Source organism: Bemisia tabaci, chromosome 5 (genome assembly GCF_918797505.1).
Source record: "Bemisia tabaci chromosome 5, PGI_BMITA_v3".
Lineage (NCBI taxonomy): Eukaryota > Metazoa > Arthropoda > Insecta > Hemiptera > Aleyrodidae > Bemisia > Bemisia tabaci.
The window spans coordinates 4,295,592-4,316,950 of NC_092797.1; the positions used below are offsets into that span (position 1 = coordinate 4,295,592).

The 21,359-nt window shown below is 39.0% G+C and overlaps 1 protein-coding gene across 1 annotated transcript in view; it reads right to left on the reverse strand.

The window, feature by feature from the left end:
• Positions 1–353: 353 nt before the first annotated feature.
• Positions 354–21,359, reverse strand: part of LOC109043455 (uncharacterized) — a gene marked incomplete at its 5' end in the record, with an annotated part of 310,463 nt that continues 289,457 nt past the window's right edge. The window contains 4 exon segments of the mRNA XM_072301102.1: positions 354–1,079; positions 2,111–2,414; positions 5,669–5,978; positions 9,984–10,112. Of these exon segments, the coding sequence (XP_072157203.1) occupies positions 369–1,079; positions 2,111–2,414; positions 5,669–5,978; positions 9,984–10,112 (1,454 nt within the window). The 3' untranslated portion in view covers positions 354–368.

Here is a 21,359-nt window from a genome sequence, read left to right on the forward strand (position 1 = left end):
CATTCGAAGAGGAAGGAACAAGAAGAGTTCGTAAGTCTGATGAATTATTACACAAAAATACTGAAAATTCGTGAGCTCCTCCCCATGAATTAGCGAAATTTCGTAAATTGTCAAAAGAGTACCCGCCTACTTATTTGATAAAATGCCTTATTCGACTTATTTCTTGTGACGAATGTAAAATGCTTAAAACATATGTACTCATAACATAAATGGACGTATTTCTGCCGAACGGAACTATGTGCATTAAGACATGAGCCCTGAGGCCCAAGAATATATGCATAACAGGGCTAACGTCGTAATGCACATAGTTCCGTTTCGCAGAAATACGTCTAAATAAGCCGAGAAACGAGAAAATTTCGGTAACGAAATCACGCAAAGAAATCATCGGGAAACGTCATGAGATCCAGGCCGTCCGCATCATCCCCATCTCCACCAGACGAAGCAGGGCTCAAAGGGTCCTGCTCACAATCAGACACGTCGTCCACACCAACCAAAAGAACAACCGCACCATCGGCTTCAGTCTCCTGGTCCACTTCGGGCTGCCTCCCACAGTTCTTCGTCAACCGATACAGCTCCGACATCACGAACGCATCCCGCACCGCCTCCTTCGTGAAGACCTCCTCGGCAGCAACATCCAGGAAACGCGTCATACTTTCGACAGTGAGCACCCTCTGGAGGGACTCTCGGACAGCCTCGTTGTAGACCTCGAGGAACCTGGTCGTGAGCGACTCGAGGGCCAGGACCCGGGCGCTGAGGTGGGCGGGCACTGCGAGCATGACGACGCCGTTGTTCTTGGCCGCTTCGATGGCCTCGAGCGACAGGTGCCAATCGTTGTCGTCCATGACGACCAAGGCCGGTTCGTCGACGGAGGACTTGGTGAGTTGGGCGATGTGTTTGATGACCTCGGCGAAGATCTCGGGGTCGAGGGTGTCCTTGCGGGGGTTGGCCAGGTTCAGGGCTTCGTCCCCAGGTCGCGGCTTGAAGTGGTCCTTCGGGAACACCCGGACAGGCGCCAGGGTCGACCCGTCCGCGGAAATGATGTGGCACGAGGTTACAGGGATCCCTTCCGGCGAGGTCACCTGCAAAGAGTTAATTCACACTCTGTAAAATAAAATTATAAGAGTAACGCGTAATACTAAACGCCGGAGGAGCGAAACGCTCAGGGGGGTTGGACCGCGAGGCAGTCCGGGGGCGTACCCCTTGGGTGTTATTTGACTCATGGTAGAAAATGTAAGTTTGTCCCAAAGATGCCAGATTCATGACTTTTCATGAATTGAACGTTTTTCTACTAAACAGAACTATGTGCGGGTGGGAAATATTGGGTGTGCTCGTTAGTTCTCGGGCGCGCGGTAAGAATGAATGGGAATTATGAAGCGCCATTGACGTGAGCGGCAACGACCGAGCCCAGCGCGAGCTTTAACTCATGAGCCGTGTCCACAACGCTCTTTTGCCATGCCCACGGCTCATGAGTCCCGCATACGGTTGGCACATAGTTCCGTTTGCTGCATTTAAAATCCCGCTTTTCCATTTCATACATACATATCAAGCCGCTATCTCAGCGCACTAGAGCGCTCTGCGACTCCAAATCGCCATCGGAATCGATTCTCCCACAAACCATCGGGCAGATTACACCGTCTGATCTCCTCCTCCACTCCCTCCCGCCAACCTTCTACTGGACATCCACGCCGCCTTCTTCCGGGAGGAACCCAATCAAATACCTATTTTGGCAACCTGCAACCTACCATCTGCCATTCTCCGCACGTGTCCATACCAAACCAGCCTGGCCTGGTTTTGATATCGTGCACAATATCTTCCTTTTCCACTTCACCGAGAGGAATTAGACTTTTACATTATTTTTTATCCAGCTCGCCACGAGAAAACCCTATCTTCCCCAGCCGCACATAGTTCTTTTCGGTAGAGATAAGTCGAATCAAACATGAAATTTCATGAATTTTTGAGGGGAAAAAACCTGGTACTATTTTTTCAATTATTTTATATATTTGTATCCAAGTAAAGAAGGATGTGGTGTTTCCTTAGTGAGCGTGTTATTTTCTAGCCTGGCTACCCGCAGTTGTATTTTTTCAAGATAAATGCCTTGCTAAATAGTTACCTGAATTTCATTGAGGTTGAGGATTTTGGCCTCGGTGAGCTGTGGGTAGCGCTTAGCGACGGCGTGAAGAGTCATGGAAACGGTCGACATTCCGGGTTTGGTGAGGCGCAGTCCCTCCAGGAGGGTCGGGAAGTCCGTGGCGCGCTGAGAGAGGGTCGAAAGGGTCTTCTCGACGAATCCCTCCAACCAGTATCTCCCGGCCATCCCGGCGTCCATGTAGGACTTCGGGAATTTCACTCCGCGCTCCAACCCCAGACGGAGAGCTAGCTTCTGGAAGTTCTGGAAGTTCAGACCCGGGAACCACCTGGACAGAGGAAGATTCGATACATCAAGCGTTGTCATCGTTGTTTACACTTGTTATACACACCGATTCCTACGTATTTTTACACGCAAAATCGAGTTTTAATGTTGACGAGTCGATATATCGATCGGTAATATGGATTCTTTAAGATTCTTTACGGAAAATCGACGATTTTTTTAGATTGAAATTGTTCATTTTTCATTCATGGATGACTAAATGCACCTAATATGACTGTACTACACCGACACCTACGTATTTTTTTTGTAGAATCGATTTTTAACGATAACGAGTCGATATATCAATCGCTTAAATCGAATTTTTGCGATTTTTTTAGGAAAATCAATGATATATTGGTATTGAAATTGGTTATTCTCCATCCGAGAACAACCAAATTTTGAGTTGGAACACATTTCCGGTCGGAACGATTACCAAGTCGAGTCAAGTTTTCGATTGGGGCACATTTCCGGTCGAGTAGAAATTAAGAATTTCTCTTTCCGGTGAAGTAAAATTTCGGGTGGATAACGTATCCCGTTGATTGTGGTTTCCGGTCGGACAGATTTCCAGGTGTCAGGTGCGCAGCCCCCGGCTTTGGCTACTTAGGTGCCAGGTAGGCGCCCCCGCCTATGGCTCCTTAGTTGCCAGGGGGGTGCCCTCGGCTCTGGCTCCATAGGCGCGAGGTGACCCGTTGCCTGAAGTTAATGATACCCCTTCAAATGGCCGGGTATGCAAAATGACTGCCGTGACGCACGAATAGTGGTATCAGAATTTTGCATTAAGTTTACGGTTTGATTTGAAGGCGCTCTTCTGTATCCATTGTGAGTGGTCTCGTATAATGATGTTGACCAAAAAGTTCATAATTTTGGGTTTTAAATCGAGCTGCATATTCGAAAATGCCGAGGAATATTATTTTGAAAATACAATAAGATTGTTTTTGGTCTCTATGTCTTATTTCAAAGAAGAGAGCGCAGGCGGCTGGATCAGATTGTGTATTTTAAGTACCTTGTTTCGGTCATCGTAATCTGAAGCGAAACTGAAAGAGCCGGCGTTTACAAGATCGCAACTTACTCAAAAGCGGATGTGAATTTAAAAAGTTTCGCACGGATAAAATGAGGTTTCTTTGATTAACTGTGAATAATCAAAATTGAAGAAAAGGTACTTTGTCCACTGGTCCATTCAACAAGAAAATAGGGAAAAATAAGGCCGGAGCTTGACCTCTTTGCCCCCCCCCCCCCCGTAACTCGAAAACGGTTCCTATACTCATCTTGAAATTCTTTCCTGAGTTTTCTGTTATTATAAGCTTCCACTTAAACCTTGGTTCGATGGTTGAATCGAATACCGAAAAAGGGGCGAAAGTCGGCCCTTATTTTGGGAGGCTCTTTCTGTGTATTTCCTGCATAGTACAAAGCAAACGCTTTAAAATTTCCAAGGAATTCGCAGAAACGTTCTTTCGTAAAAAATGAAAGTATCCGGATAAATTTGTCAAAAGCTGTAGCTTGGTTTTTTTTTGCCAAGCGTGGTCCTCTTAGTAGCGGACTTGTCCCGGATTTTGGCTCCAAAAATACGCATTTATTCACCACGTTCTCTACGCACCAGCGAGCTGATTTTTGAAATTTATGGACAAAGATGACAGAAGGGATATGGAGGGATCCTATTGGTGGAGGCGGGTGGTTGCAATGGACAAAGGAGGTAGGTAATAGACTAGCTAACGGCTAGAGTCCCTTTATACCCAGAGTTAAGACGACTCACTTTTGGTTGGGCTGAAAGTGGCCTAAAAAAAATCCAATTCTGATTGGTTCTCACTCATGGAGGCCGAAATGAGTGCACCAAGATGGCGGTACCTCGAATGTGAACAAGAATAATGAAAATATTAACTAATTGTGGTTTATCAAGAGTAAATTGTTATTACCATCGGTCCAAAATGAAAATAGATTAAGATATTATTCACAAACCAATCTCATTTTCTTTTTAATTGATCAATTTGTTGATGCTGTTGTTTTTGTGTGACAGACATCGCAGGATTCCTGATCCTTATCCCTCAATATCGTTCGTTTGGGTGCACTCGTTTCGGCCTCCATGGCCAGCCAAGGCCGGCTGCCAGTCAGCTGATAATCGAGTTGTCTTAACTCTGGGTATAAAGGGACTCTACTAACGGCAAACTACGAGAGACCCCGTTATTAGTCCAATATTTCCCCCTCTTAGTCTACGAGAGCCACCTATTTCAATCTGCAGGATCGCTCCATACTCCCTATCGACGGTGAAACTACCAGACCACGGATATCCGTTAGCGACGTCGTAGATTTTCTGTCGTAATTTATTTTTTAATTGGAAAACTACTCGACGTCAATTCTTGAAAACGTCCGTGTTTTTTCTCCTCTGTACGATGAAAACTCTGTGAATATTTCAAGAGATGATATTGATTTGTACTCCTTCAAAAATATAAAACGGGATCGGAGATTTTCAACCACCGTAAACAAGATACGTGGTTTGGTAGTTTCACCGTCGCCATGTCTCCTTTAAATATAGCTTTGTCTATCATTGGAGAATTTGCACGTGCCTGAAAATTGATGAATTTCGTGTTTAAGTGGAAACTACTGAGTGAACTGAACACGAGGATATTCTTGGTTCATGAATTGAGCAATTATTGAAGAAGACACGACAAAATTATCTAATCTGCTAAGATACATGTGTTTAAATGGGAAATGCCACCAGATGACGTCGCTATGCGGTGCATTTACTCACTTTTAAATCCGTTTTTATACTACTTTCCATATCAGAAAAAAGTTGTAAAAAATACTGTGAAACCAGCTCTTTAAGCACTTTCAGATGAGGCAATAAAAAAATTTGCATGCAAATTCTCCAATTCAACAATGAGCCCGCTGGTTCTTTCAGCAGGGTGTCTAGTATTTTTTAATTTTGAAAAATCCTGATATTTTCCTGATTTTCCTGATATTGTGTAAAAAATTCCTGAATTTTTCATTTTGAAAATTCCTGATATTTGCCTGATTTTTCTCGACTCCTGGCACGGTAGGCAAAAAGCAGTAAGACTTTCTCCGCTGAGGAGATTCGCATAAGAAAAATTCCTGATAAAACGTCCGATTTTTCCGATTTTCTGATATTTTCCTGACCGGCCAAAATTCCTGATATTTTCCGGTTTTTCCTGATGCTACACACCCTGTTCAGCATATTAAAAAGAAAACACAAGGTTTAGTGACCCAATCTCCACTTCTAAGCGAGAAAATCCTGTTTGAATCTCTGACCTGGAGCACGTGATCATGAGCTCGATGAAAGCATCCTCGTGGCGGTCCGATTTGAGGATCTTCTGACCGTTGTGGGCGTTCATGTGGATTTTCGCCGAGGGGTTCGCCTTGGCCAGCTTCACGTAGCGATTGAGCGTGGAGCGCTTGACGTTCTTCATTTTGAGGACCTTTCGCAAGGGGACCCCGTCCTTGATGACCATCCGCACGGCCTCCCTCATGTCCGACTCCCGGAACCCCTGCCTTGCGGCCCCCTTCCTCATCCGCTTTCGTTTGTTACGCATCTTCGTCACGTACGCCGGCAGGCGGAGGGCTGAAACGAGAGAGGCCAAAAATCAGAGGGGAGGAGTTACCGGCATCTCGCCAACGATAAGGAAAAATCGGATTGCATTTTGCAAAACGGAATCACTAGCATTGCAATGATGCTAAGATTGTACAACTTCATCTTTTGCAATAAAATTGCGGAAATCGTGAAAAACTATGAAATTTAGATGGTAATTTTTGTCTTAAATTTACAGTTTTTAGCGAGTAAAATAGAAACTATTAATGGATAATCGGGTTTTTCCTCCGAGACAAAATAAGTTGCACAATCTTAGCAACATTGCAATGCTAGTGGTTCCTTTTTGCAAAATTTAATCCAATTATAGTTGGAAATGGAGAAGTAGCTGTCCTTAATAAAATTTCTCATCGAGAATCTCAACTTTGAAAAAGTTCTTACTCTGCGTTTAAGTCTCTCTGCATAATGACACTGGTGCACTACATGTATAGGTGGATATTAGTGAGCCTATGCGAGTAATGAAGCTATCAGGACAAGTGGCATTGGCAACCAAGATGTCTAACTTTGCAGTGAAGCGGGCTGATTATTTGAAAAATTGATAGGCATAGCTATAGGCAAGGAAGACAAAGTGAAAGAGGAGCGCCTCTGTAGCCTGAACCTATAGACCAAGGGTCGTCTATAACGTCTTTAAAGCTAAGAGAGCCAGCAACGAACTATAATTATTCCCTTCTTCGTCAATGGAGATGTTGCAAGTGTGAGGAATTTGCGATTTGACTGTTGTTTCGTATGCAAAAGTTCGTGAGAAACACGATGGTGCCTCTGGTTTTCTCTAAAATTAACTCCCAAGCTAAAAAAAGCTCTCAGATTGAGGCCAAAATGGAGGAGATATCCCACGCTATCCTGAGAGTCCACCTCCACATCGAGACAAATACGATACGGAGCAAATACATTAGCAGGGTTGCAGTGTTTCCAGTTTTAGAGTCCCAAATAAAGTTGCAACCCTGCTAATGTATTTGCTCCCTATCTTTGAATAGAGAGTTTGTCTTGATGCAGACGTGGACTTTCAGGATAGCGTAGGATATCCCTCCATTACAGCCTCAACTTTGAGAGCGTTTTTTGAGCTTGGAAGTTGAGTTCAGAGAAAATCAGTGGGACCATCGTGTTTCTCGCGGACTTTTACATAAGAATCAGTAGTCAAATCGCAAATTCCTCACACATGCAACATTTCCATTCAGGGTGGCATGAAACCTAAAAAGGAGATAAATGATTGGAAGTTTCGGTGAAATATTGCATGAATTTTTGCGAGGATGTGACATGGTTCTTATTTTTCAGGGGCTAGAGTATGCAACCCGCACGTGAACACACATAAATAGAGGAAAGCCACAATTTTTACATTTTGCAAAACATGAGGAGGGACCCGTAATTTTCAAGATCTTTCATAAATTTCTGAAATTTCATAAAATATTTCAAGTGAAATTTCAAGCTTCTATTTTTCGTGAAATTTTGCCACCCTGGTTGGGATTGTCGCAGTAGCATTTTCCGCATGCATGAAGATGCGTTTTTAAGTGTTGCATTAATGTTGCTATTAAAGAAAAAGAAAATTGCAACATTGAAGACTCATCAATTAGATTCTAGAGTATTCTGGTAAAAATAATATTTTACGATTGACTCTTCTGTGTTTAATGTTGAATCCTGAAATTAACTCTGATTCTACATTTGAGAAATCAAAAGGTGTACAATTTGTTTCTGCTAAAATTGTAATTAACCAAATGACAATCAGGGGAAATTAAATTATCATAATGGGTATGTATTTTTGAACTTCGTTCAAATTGTAAAAATATGATTTGTTCTATTATTATATGTAATCTTCCGTCGTATTTCTAACGGGCAATGATACAACTATTTGAACTCTCCGGAATGCGTGTGGTATCACGCCTCGTTTGAAGGCGTTTTCAAAACAGCCAAGTTCCGATACCCGAATTATCGTTTTGCATACTTCATATTCTTTTGTTATACGCCGTACCACTTTTTTATTTTTAATCCTCGTATAAAAAGCACCCATTTGTAAATACAATTCTAGCCGAAGCGTACTTAAGCTATACATTTATGACTGCAAATATGTGAACGAAAATCGAAAAGGTCAGCGTGCATGACGGCTATTTCCATTTTAATCTTCCGTCACATTCTTACGGCGCAATGATACAACTATTTGAACTCTCCGGAATGCGTAAGGTATCACGCCGCATTTGAAGGCGTTTTGAAAACAGCCAAGTTCCGATACCCGGATAATCGTTTTGCATACTTCATATTCTTTTGTTATATTCCTTAAAACTTGTTTATTTTCAATCTTCGTATAAAAAGCACCCATTTGCTAAATACAATTCTAGCTGGAGCGCAATTCAGCTATGCATTCACGACTGCAAAATTGTCAAAGGAAATCGACAAGGCCAGCGTGTATGAAGGCTATTTCAATTACTGTGATAAGTATCATTATTAAGTTGGTTTTGTATGTAATCAGCATAGAAAAAAAGAAAGAGGGGTTTTCATTTCGGGCATCTTGGATTTTTTCCATAACGTCGGTCGGTACGGACGATTTTTATCATCGATTTTCTGGGAAATGGTGCAGTTAATGGAAAAAAGGCACAATTTTTGAAGTGTTTGAAATTATATCATGAGTTGATTTAAGCAAAAAAATTGGGCGTCATTTCCGTTGCTCATACTTAAACTTCCGGATTCTGCTGGAATGTCGACGCCATGTTGTACGGACCTGCGTCACAGGGTAAACAATCCTCAAGATGCAAACCCTCTTTTTTTTTCTCTATGTGAAATCAGTTGAGAGATGGTCCGCATTATAACAATGAATGCATATTTTGAATTAGATTATTTTATGCTGATTATTTTTATGAGAAAGTTCTCAAGTTATTTCGCTAAAAAATGGGATTTCCGTGGCTGTGCGTAAACAAGCAAAGTCCTTGCAGATTATTACAATTAAAATTTGGATACAGAAACTTTTCTTCGATGAACTAAACCCTGTTTTCAACAAAAAAAAATTAGAGAATCCTCTCTCTAAAGTTTCTAATCGTGGTCGTGCAATGATGACTTGTTCGATATGTTCGTGGATCCCCCCACCCCCTTCCCCTCGTGCAACAGCCGACGAGTTTTCTAAATTTTAGGAGAGTTCTTTTTAAACATTTGTTTTTGATTTAAAGATTTGAACTGAATAAATAAAAAAAAAAAACAAAAAAACAAATTTTGGAAAATATTCCCCCAGCGTGGCCCTTAGGAGATGCTGCCCCGTCAAGAGTTGGACGGCAATGAGCCTTCAGACATTGCCATAATTTCTTCACTAAAGGGAAACTGTAATGAGGAAATTGTGAATATTTTTCATCAATTTTTTCATACAATTTTGTTTGTAATTCAATCTAAAATATCTGAAAATTTCAACTTAAAATATGCATACTTTCCTCTAAAATTCTTGTTTTATCGGAGGAAATTAGGCAACTGTCGAATGTTCATACGGCGTTTTTCCTTATCACGGCAGAATGGGCGAAGAGGCGGCTGGGGTATAATTTTTCTTTTTCGTAAAGACAAAACCTAAATGATGATGTGAAATAAAATGTCCACGTGTAAGGGCGTACCCATTCTACGCCCTCTTTTTTAAATATAAATACCAGGGTCCGAAACCTGCAGGTGTTTGCTTCCCTGCTGATGGATATCAAACATTTTTCACTCGCTAAAATACGAAACAATTTGCGAATCCGTTGATAGCAAATTTTCAGGGTGGTCATACTCTTAAAACAGGGAAAGAAGAATTCATAATTTTAAATAAAATAGAGACATTTTAATAAACAACAACAAAAATGACAAGGAAGATTATTGGTAGGATGTCGAGTTGAAATTCAACCAATCCTCAGAACTGTTCTGGCGTGATAAAATGGCATGAAAAGTTACACTAGCGCGAATTATGGACTAAAATTAAATGCCTTTGAAGACTGGCTTTGGTCGAGGCTACTTTGTGGCATATTGGGCATTTGGTTTGACCTGTGTGAGATTTCATGTGTTTTTGTAAATTGTTTGAGCTGACATACGCCGAACCGCAAACATGACAGCGGTACTTCTTTTCGCTGTTGGCAAGAATGTTACTTGGAGAAACGGGCCAGGAAATCAGACCTGTGAACACATTACGATCATGAGACCAAAATTAATTAGGCCATTGATAAAATCAGGGCGGATACAAAATTTTGGGGGGAAATTTTGAACGTTTTCCGACTTTTCTCGGACCATCGCGATGGATCAGATATGAGGAGTTTCCAGCATACGTCTCGAAAGTTTTTTGAGAATTTTTTTATTATTTTTGTTTGTTCAATTTTTCATTTGAAGGATGAATGAATTCATCCCACAAGTCGGGAGAAATTGTCAATAGAATTAAATACAAGAAGACCATATAGATTTAAAAAAAAAAAAAAAAAAAAAAAAAAAAAAAAAATTCAAGTCAAACAGCGCCTTCATAAAGTTGCAGCACAGAACATCCACTCAATTTTACATCAACATTTACATAATTTTGAATTTGCTGCCTTGAAAATTTCTGTATACGATTACACTCAATACACACACGAAAATGAGAATGATTTAGAACATTATATAAAATAAATAAGCTTTAATTTTCGTCCAAGCCCAAAAGCCAAAGGTACAACAAATACAGAACCGGAAATCAGCACAGAAGTAGAGATGGACCAAAAATCACAGACAAAATTGCGAATAATCGCGCCGAAGACATTGCGGCCAAAGTCAAACTCATATCAGCGCCTGCAAGACCGTAGAAATACTTCACGCATTGCGCCGAACAGTGTGGTCAGCGTTGAGCGTCGTCTATAAGACTGCATGAATACTTCTCGCATTGCGATAAACGCAAGGAGATAACTATTTGCGATAACTATTCGAATGTGGAAATCAAGCACGAAACTATTATGACTCTGAATTAGGTATGTAATGTGGTATCACGCGGAAATGAAGGAAAATCTTGGCTTTTCACTTACCTCAAATTACTAACGTCTATACATGTAGGTATACCTCGTTGTTCGATGCGGAGATCAAGCGCGAAACTATTCCAACTCTGGAGTAGGTATGTGATGTGGTACGACGCAAAAATGAAGGAAATCCCATTTTCGCGTTTTACTGCCTGAGCACGACGTCAACAACCGTTGACTCCATGATCAGATTTTGGGTTTGTTGACACCATGATCGTTGACACCATGCAACGTTACCGCAGCCTCGACGGCCTAAGAATGAATTCGGCTGTGTATTGCGATTATAAGGAGAGAGGAATAAATTGCGCACTTCAAATTTAAAAATAGAGTGAATTTATTGACACGATTGAGTAATTGAATGGAGCAAAGATGAAAAGAGATTAACATTAAAACAAAATGGATACAGATGATGATCGAGTCAGATACTAGAAAAAAATAGATTTTTTGGTAAAGTAGTTGGAATTGGATCTGAGAAAAATTGCAAATGAGCGGAAAATTTTAACCAAAATCTCGCGCATGCATGACAAGTCGACGGCGTAAGTCCGCAACCACGTGCCTCGTTTGCGGTGTTTGAGAATCTCCGCTCCCTTTTTATTTTTTTAAAGGAGAACAAATCGACATCATTCCTTGAAGTTTTCGCAGAATTTTCTTGGCACTGAGAAGAAAAATCATGACAGATTTCAAGAATTGCCGTCGAGTGGCTTTTCTTTTAAAAAATAGAGTATGGCAGGAGGTCTGCGAGGGCGCAAGCCGAGATAAGTGGTTGCGGACTTTCACCGTCGACGTGCACAACATAAATATTTTTTATTGAGGATGAAAATATTAATGTTGTATATGACATGAGAACTCGTAAAAGAAGCGAGTGCCTTGGTTTCGCTTCTTTTTGCAGGCGAGCAGTCCAAATTTATGAAACCAACCCGACGGACCAAGAGCATTCAAATTTCGCTGAGATTGTGCAACTTGTTTTACCTTGCGAGTATGAACTGATCACCTAACCAAGTTTTATCTTCCCTCTAGTGGACACAAATTTTGAGATGAAAATAACACTCGTAAATTTAATTTTTCTCATGATTTCAGTAAGTTTATCGCAAAAGTTGCACAGTTCTAGCAACATCGGAATGCTCTTGGTTCTTCTTTGCAAAATGCAATCCAAATGTCTCGTAAAATTTTACGTAGGTCACTTTTCCCATTGAAATTCACGTACTCCGTGCGTTATTAATTTTATACAGGTCACTCTTACCACTGAAGTTCACGTACTCCGTACTGTTATTAATTTTATAGTATAGGTCAATCTTCCCATTGAAGTTCACGGCCTGTTATTATACTCATTGAGGAATGTTTTATCGGTGAATTAACAGCATGTGTTGTCTCAAGATGCCAACGGTTGAAAAAACCTTCCGACAGATTTTACAGGTTGTATCGCCGGTGTGACTTTTCATATGATTCAACAGATTTGTGCGATACTTGTACGTCCGATCACAGGCGTCGCAAGGGAAACCGCCTGATGCCCCAGGAAGGAATGACGAGTTGAAGTGGCGCGAGGGATTAAAATCTAAAACAAGTCAGAGAATAAACTTAGGGTTTTATGACATCACTTGCGCTCCTATTCTGCAAAACCAAAAAAGCTTTCGTTTATTCGGACCGAGTTCATCAGAAAGGAACCGACCCACATTTTGTTGAAACTGAAAAAAAGAGGTTTGAGGTTTTATTTCTGCATGAGGCTCAAAGCAGAAAATAAACTTTAACCCCTCTTTTCACAAACTAATTTCTGTACTTCGACTTTCAGTTTTTGGCAGGAGAAAATATACGGCTGGTGGAACTCGAACACATTTTTAACTCAATTTCTTCGAAAATGTGGGTTGGTTAATTTCTAATGAACTCGGTCCATCTGGACGTATTTCTGGTAAACAGAGCTATAGACGAGTGGGAAAGATGGAAAAAATGGCGGACAGGAGAGGGCGAAAAATTAGCCCGCTCTCGGGTTTTTTCATACACCATTGGGACTGACTTTAACAGAAAAACACCAAGTCACATCTTTGTTACCAGATCAATATTGTTCCCCATGTAAACCAATGAAGAATATTTATAATTTATTGCACAATCTGGCAAAGTGGCAACGTTGAGTCGCAACAGGTTAGAAACGAGAAAAAAAGTTTGGAATGCACACCTCCTATTCGTAAGACTCGACGCTTAAGACAAAAGTAGAACGATCATTTTCATGTTCAAAATGTTTAGGATTGCTTAGAATTTTTCCTTGAAATCTGTAGTTTTAATAAGTAAACCTGCCGGAAAAATCGCTACAAAATTTTAATACAAATAGGGGTTTCCTTAAAATCCCTATTAAATCAGCAGCAATTTTGCAACGCCTGAAAATTTAAGCTCCGTTTTTTTTTTTTTCTCGCGGTGATACTGACGAAAAACTTTGATCGGAAAAACCCTGTGATTTCGTGGCTTTACTGGCAACAAAAAGGTGTAAACGCAATTTAAAATGAGCTCTGTTGTTAGATAACTCTATACGTCCTAAGACTCAATAAATAAAAAGGGGTAACGCCTTCTTCTTAGTAGAGCAACGGTTTGCCAAGGAATGTCATTCGACAGCCTATCGAAGTCTATTAAATAAATTGATTAATTAACTCAGCCAAAATGTGTAAATGAGACGACAAGAGCGCAGGACTGAAAAAAGGTCCAAGGAGCCATCAAGAAAATGATGAACGAGGTCGCAGCAAATAAGAGGACGTTGTTGAAAAAAGATATATACAAATAAAAAAACCAATAAACAGGTAAAATTGAGTTATTATTCATAAATTTAACCAAGAAGTCAACAAAAAAGACACAAAAAATTTAAGTCCAAGTCCATGCGCAAAACAAAGAGAACGAAAAAATTTACAATATTTTAGCCTTTTCTGGCGAGAAAATAAAAACCAAATCTTTTTCGATTATTATCTAGTGTCAAGCCTGACAAAGAGCAATAAAATGACTTTAATTTTACTTTTAAACTTAACATATTCTCTATTCCTTCGAAAAGTTCTAATGATGTAGCAAAAAATTCATTCGGACGGTTGTTAAAAAACCTTTAAGCTAAATAAAAGCGGCGAGATGGATGGATTCTGGTATTTTTTAATCAAATCCCTTGATATTTCAAGGGAAATTTCTATCCTAGAAAATTCCGGTTTGTAACGGATTTAAAGGGCCCACGCCCTGCTGGCGGCTTCGCACACTCAATTGGATTGCGTTTTGCAGAAAGGAATCAAGCCGCATCAGCTACTACCATATTTAACTGGACATTTTAATTTTATCAATGAAAAAACGTTTGTGCGGATCCCTTTGAAAATTTAAAGGAATTTTCTTCGGACTGTGCGGAAAATTCAGAGAAATTTGCAAGAAAATCCGCACAACCGTTTAATGAAAGAAATTAAATTGCCCCATTAAATTTTGCAATAGCTGATGTGGCTTGGTTCCTTTGTGCTTAACGCGGTCCACTTACCGCTTGGCAGTAAATGGATGTGCGATTGATTACTGCCTCAAGTTCTTTTCGTGCGGTTGGCGTGCACGAAGAAAATATGCCGGTTTAAATCGTAAATTCTTGAGAAATTCTTATGGCAAAATTGGCAGATAGTCTCTCCAGTATGTTGCTTCATGTGATGCAGCAATCCCGTGCGGAATTTGTAGCCCTTATCGCAGATTTCACAGGTAAACAGTTTCGAAGCTTCCGAGTTTTCTGTGAAAGTGGGCTCTTGAAGAGAGAAAAGATCTAGAACATCAACACATTTACTAAATGAGAATAAACATAAAACGAATGAGAAAAAAAGACTAAGAAGTGGCCCGAATACTGCACGTAACAAGATGGAGAAATGGTGCTGGGTCCACACCATTGCACCATGCTTAGAAAAGTCTACTCGAGGTAACAGGAACATTGAATCTGAGAGGCTCCTTCAAGAACTGTTGATACTTCAAACACATCACCGAAGTATGTTTAGATGTATGACCCAATTGACAAATGTGCATTCAATCGAGGGCCATTCTGCCGCGCTAAGAAAGAACGACTTTTGAACCTCCAGAACCGCCAAATTTCCAATGCATTTCAATTTCAAATGAAGGAAATTTGGCGGTTCTGGAGGTTAAAAAGTCGTTCTTTCTTAGCGCAGTAGAATGGCCCTCGATTGAACGCACATTTGTCAATTGGGTCATACATCTAAACATACTTCGGTGATGTGTTTGAAGTATCAACAGTTCTTGAAGGAGCCTCTCAGATTCAATGTTTTTGTTACCTCGAGTAGACTTTTTCTGCGCATCTATCGTATGGAGGCAAAAAAGGTAGTTTAAGATTTAGTATTTTGTGAGGAGAAAGTAGGAAATAATATTAACCGGAATGTGATCATTAGTTTATTTAAGTGACACGTCTATGAAGGGAGAAAATGAAAGAGAAACAAGTAATAAATGGCAATGATAGTTTGGCAATAAAAATGAAACTAATACCTGAATAAGTTCTAAAATGTTAAATGATGGAGTATGTCTGAGTAACAATAGGTAATGTATGTGAAAATGAATTAATTTTTGGGACTTTCCGCGATTCAGAGCTGGATGACTAACCAAGAGAGTAGGATATTATGGAACATTTTTTGTGGCGCCTTTGTGATTGACCAACATGTGGTATCTTAAACCATCAACCGTCGAGTAAACTTTGTGACATAACTGACAAGTCGTTTTGCCGGTGTGACTCTTCATGTGGGTGGACAAAGTTGTGGGACGCCTGTATGACTTGTGACAAATGTTGCACGTGTACTGAGGAAGCGAAGCGGAAGCTATGACGCGCTTCTGGAATATTTGCAGGCCTGGAAAAAGATCATAACGATTACAGCAAAGAACAACATACAACGAGCAACAAGCGATGTAAGCGAGCATTGAATGTTATAAAAGAACATCCACCTTAAAAATGTGGATACAAATTGGAGACTGCTTGTTTTCGAGAGCTCGCCTACCACAGTAAAAAAAATTGAAACAATATCACTGAAAAAAGAGGTTGGCAGAATTTACCATTTCTCCACGCTGTATTTCACACAGCGTCAACTTAGAGTCAATTTTGCCAAAAGGAAGATAAACGTTACTATATACTGACACAGGTAACCATTCTCCAGGCAGAATCGACTTGAAGATTGGTAGAATTTACCATTCCTTCACGCTGTGTGAAATACAGCCTGAAGGAATGGTAAATTCGACGAATATTTTTTTTCAGCGATATTAGAAAAAATATTGAAAGCGAAATAATAATAACTGGACTTATTCGTTCTTTGGCAAATTGATCTGGGGTGCCTCACTCAGCCAAAGTGCGAATGATGAGGTAAGATTTCAATTTTAGATAATTCGTCGCCTGGCTGACATAAGGGTGCATCTGCAAAGCGAGATGAGCCATGGAAAGCATTGAACCGTATGGACGATAAAGTTCATCGCCAAGTTTAGTTACGCCTTACTGTCAGCCCAGCGACGAATAAACTGAGTACTGAGAAGGGAGAGTTGAACAATACATCTTGGAATTTTTCTTGTAATATGTCACCATCGCTAGGAGTTGGGAAAATTCCATAATTGGACAAATACATTTAACAACACTATAATAAATTCGTTTATTGAGATAACTAAATAGGACAACACGTGTTAGTCACAACGATACATTTTTCATGAAAGTTGTAAAAAGAGGTACAAATCTTTTATTTTCTCCTGTATATACTGAACTAAATTTTATTAGTCGCAATATTAAGGAGTTCAATTTAACTGACAGAGTTAAACTCATTTTTGAGAAGCCATTGCTTTAATTAATTTGGTAGGCACATTGGAGATTTTGCAACAGAATCGTCTTGGGACGCCAAAAAAAAAAACGAGAGAGCAACCCCCCCCCCCCCCTCTCCATTACAGATTCATGCTTTTCTCGAATAAATCCTTGGGTACAAATGGAGCAAGTTGGGATTATTTTCCAGAAATCCAGAATGTCACTTTAAAGAAGGCAACATACATTGATACATGATATACGTTTGATGCTCCGCATTCCGTGGCAAGATATACAAAGATAACAAATAAAACAGTGGATAACAAGCAGTGGGCAATTTTTTACTGTTTTTATCCAACTGAGGAAGGCTGAGTTTTCAGCCGAGACGTTTTGGTGGTACTTACGTGAAGATTAACCTTGTTACCCGCTGTTTAATTAGTTAATCTTGTATACATTGATACATTAATCGATACAGAATCAATGCATTTGATTCATGAATCGAGCGTGTAAACTGAAGGAATTCAGGAACATTTTTTAGATAAGAAACGTATTTTCACTTCGCGCGTGCGCTCTTGCGGGTATCGCACTTCAAAATTGGCCTTCCTCTAGATTCAAGAGGGTAATTCCGCTCCATGAGTCAGTAATATGTGCCGCCTCAAGCTTCCTGTGGTGGAGAAGACCCTTCGGCAAATCGGACAGATTGTGTCGCTGGTATGACTTTTCATGTGATGCAGCAAATTTGAGCGATGTTTATACGTTTTGTGGCAGGTTTTGCATCTATGCGCTGTGAGGGGACAAACTGAAGGGAAGAGTTCTTGTTGCCAATTATCATCTATAACAAAGCACATAATTGAGTGAACAATTCGTTACGCCATGAGATGAGCCTCCATGAGTAATTTACGCATCGGATCAGTATTTCAATAGAGCTAAGCGAATCGGTCAAATATGCGTTGCGGTGGTTCAAAATCTCTTTTCATATTTGAATTTTAGGGACGGAGACTGACTAAAAGTTCCGCTTAAAATTTGGTGGAGATGATCATCTTACAGGGTTATTCAAAAGTCACGCACCACTGGCAATGAGGGGGGTGGCCATTTGAAATTTTTGAGTAGCCCCCCGGCCCCCTTCCCCCGAGGGGATAAAAAACTGGAAAGTACCTAGACAAGTTTCTCCCTCGATATGAAGAAAAACGTCTTAAACCGCAAATCAATATCATGATTAGAACTAAATTTATAGCCAGTGGTGCGTGACTTTTGAATGACGCTGTACGTGCAAAAAGATTGCAACAATTTTTAAGTGGAACTTTTGGTTGGTCTCCTTCCAAAACATTAAAATAGGAAATGAAATTTTGAAACTCCTGTTTTTTTTTTCAACTTTATCCGTTTGAAAATTGAATACGGCTACATTTTGCAATCAGGAACTGCTATTTCTGACCAATCCATAAACGGACTTATGTGTGCGGGAGGAAAAATGGCACAAATCGTACAAAAGTGTTCAAAGAATCTGAACTATTAGGTTTACACATGCATTGCAAAATGTGGATCGATTGGACTACATTTTGTAATTAGGAACTAAAATCTCTAGGTCATTTTAGAAACAACGTACGAGTCGTTAGTTTTCCAATCCAGATAAGTGTTTCTAACTGTTCTTTTGTAAATTATTGTGTTTTTCAGCCTCGTACCCGCCTTTTCCTGTCCTATTTTATACCTATGTTCTCGGACTGCCTCAGTGTACATCAGTCAGAATTATTTTAATTTTATTGCACAATTTTGTCAGTATAATTTTTTGTTTAAAATAAGGTGGAGAGGCAGAATGTATGGAGCATACAAAGCAAAAAATTGGGAAAATATGTTTAGAGTCAGAAAAAAGAAATCAGTCTTGTTGCGAAAAGAACGAATACTTTAATGAATATCGGAAACTTAAAATAAGTATAAGGCAACCATAAACTTACAGCTAAGTGATACTGAATGGACAAGTGAAAATTACAGAAAAAATTTAGATGTATTACTTCTGGGAACTATTCAGAAAAACAAGATTCGAAACATTTAACGTTTCAAAATATTCCTGAGAGCTTGGTGTACAAAAAGAGATCGATATTCGAAAGATGATGTACAAAAGCTGAGACTTGCGAAATAGTATCATTTTCAGACAAACAAACTTATGGACGATGTATGTAACTTGTATCAGAATACAATATACGGTTATAAAAGGATATTTCACAAGGAAATAGGGAAACAAAAAGGAATAAGCACACCCTAAGAAAGAGTGGATAAGAATAAGGAGGACGAACATATACCACCTTAAATGCTACATATTTTGATGATGAATATACTTCCCTCTCCTTTTCTACTCAAATAAATACCTTACTGTTTTCTGTTCTTCATTTGAAAGAACTGTGGTGAACATGCTATTTTCTACGATCTGAGTTCCTCAATGAGCAATAATTCCGATGGGGCAAACGGTAAAGTAAAGTTCAGTGCGGTATTCATAAAGTTCGAAATTCACTTATGTTAAAAAATAATGACAAAAATTGTAGAAAAATAAAATTAATGAATGTGGCATACACGTTCGGAACAAAGACGGGCACATATTAAAATGAACATCCAAAAATTAATGAAACTAAGATTTTTGCGTTTTTGATAGCTTTTATCGCCACACATGTTCATTCTTTTTCAGAGAACTTTAGAGTTGAGAATATATCGCTTCAATATATAATTGACGATACAGAAAATTCGAAGTTGAATTGATGCTATTAAATTGACTTGGACAAACTCGAATAAATAAAAAAAAAAAAACAAGGTAAAAATAGAAAGAAAAAATATGTAGAATTCACACTTAATAAGACCTGTGACGCGAAAATATATTTTCAGAAAACTAGACATAAGCTCCTGAAAGGTCCACTAAAGCGCTAAATTTTAATGACACATGATTAAATTACACTTACAAAAACTAAATAGTTATGTGTATTTATTATCACTGACAACTATTTTCTTTGACAGCATTTCCAAAAGAGATTTTACCTAGTTTATTACTGTGAAATTACTTCCAATGAGATCACTATTTTGTGCAATCAAGTGCAACAAGAATACTCTTAAAAGCAATACAAAGAACGGAAGAGTATCAGATTAAAAAAAATACCTTTTCTACTTAAAATGACACGGATGCGTACAGGTGGGTTTATGTGTTTAACTGCATAAATTAAAAATGTAATTTATACATATCCTAGCTTTTTACAATATTAATGACAATTTTAAGGATAGATAATATGAGTAAATGAACAAAAAACTGAAAATCAAGTTAACACAGGCATGATATGCGAGAGTGTTGTAGGGACACTAGCGTCTATTAGCAAATCTATTTTCAAATGAATGACAGGTGGCTGAATGGCTGATTCACGGGAAATGGAACAATGATATTCTTACATGTAACGAGTATTGCAACTAAATATCACCCAAGAATGAAGAAGAATTGGGTGGAGAAAATAATATTCTTATAACTAGTGAGACTAATAATGATACATTAGGAAAAATTCGGAGGAGAAAATAATAATCTTACAACTAATGAGACAAGTAATGAAACTAAATATAACATAAATGAGGAAGAATTCGGAGGAAAAAATCATATTCTTACAATTAATGAGACGAATAATGATACTAAATATCACCCAAATGAGAAATGAAGGTAGACAAGTTAAGTGATGAGGAACTAATTCTTTTGTTTCATTATAATAAGAATATAAATGTATTTTGGTTCCTTTTGAAAACAAGCTTTTTTACAGATAAGCTGAAAAAATTAGCTTCATGTTCAAAAATGTTGTTTATGAGACGTAATTCGATTCCCATTTAACGGAAGCAAAGTTCACACGCTGAAACCAAGATTTGGGGTTGATTTGCTGGATTTGACGGTTGCTCCAGGCCCATTAAGGCGATTGATGGTCAAAGCGATGGGCTAAGAAGACATAGATAAAATGGAGCAACCTTAATATTAGAAGTAGTTGATTGCAATATGGACAGAGGGGGTAAGTAATTAGTTGATTGCAATATGGACAGAGAGGGTATGTAATTAGTTGATTGCAATATGGACAGAGGGGGTAAGTAATAGAATAACTACCGGCAACCCAAAAAATACCTTAAAGTTATAGTCTTTTGTTTTCCTCTTCAGTCTTTATGAACCGCCCGTTTCAACCAATTTAATCGCTCCGTTTTACCTTTGTATTTTTTTTCTGCCGCATTGTCCCACAAATTCAATAATCAGCCCTCAGGAGTCGTATCTTTGTAAAATATTAAAGAAGAAAGATTAACGAAGAAAATTCATTAATTTTGTGTGCACGGATGCATCACATGGCGATGTGATCAAAGGCAAAGAAATCACAGGACAAGACCTTCAATAACTCCTCGCCAAACTTTGTGCGTACTTTAAACAGTAAAGAATAGAGAATGTGATATAACTGGTTAAATTTATAATCATGTTATAAAAACAAAAATAACTAACTGTAAAGAGTTTAGATACTAGAAGGCAGGTAAAAAAATCACAGTTCAGCACGTGCCTGGTTCGGTAATGAGTGATGGCTACGTGACTGATTCAATGTATTAGTATATTATAAAAACAAAAATAACTAACTGTAAAGAGTCAGA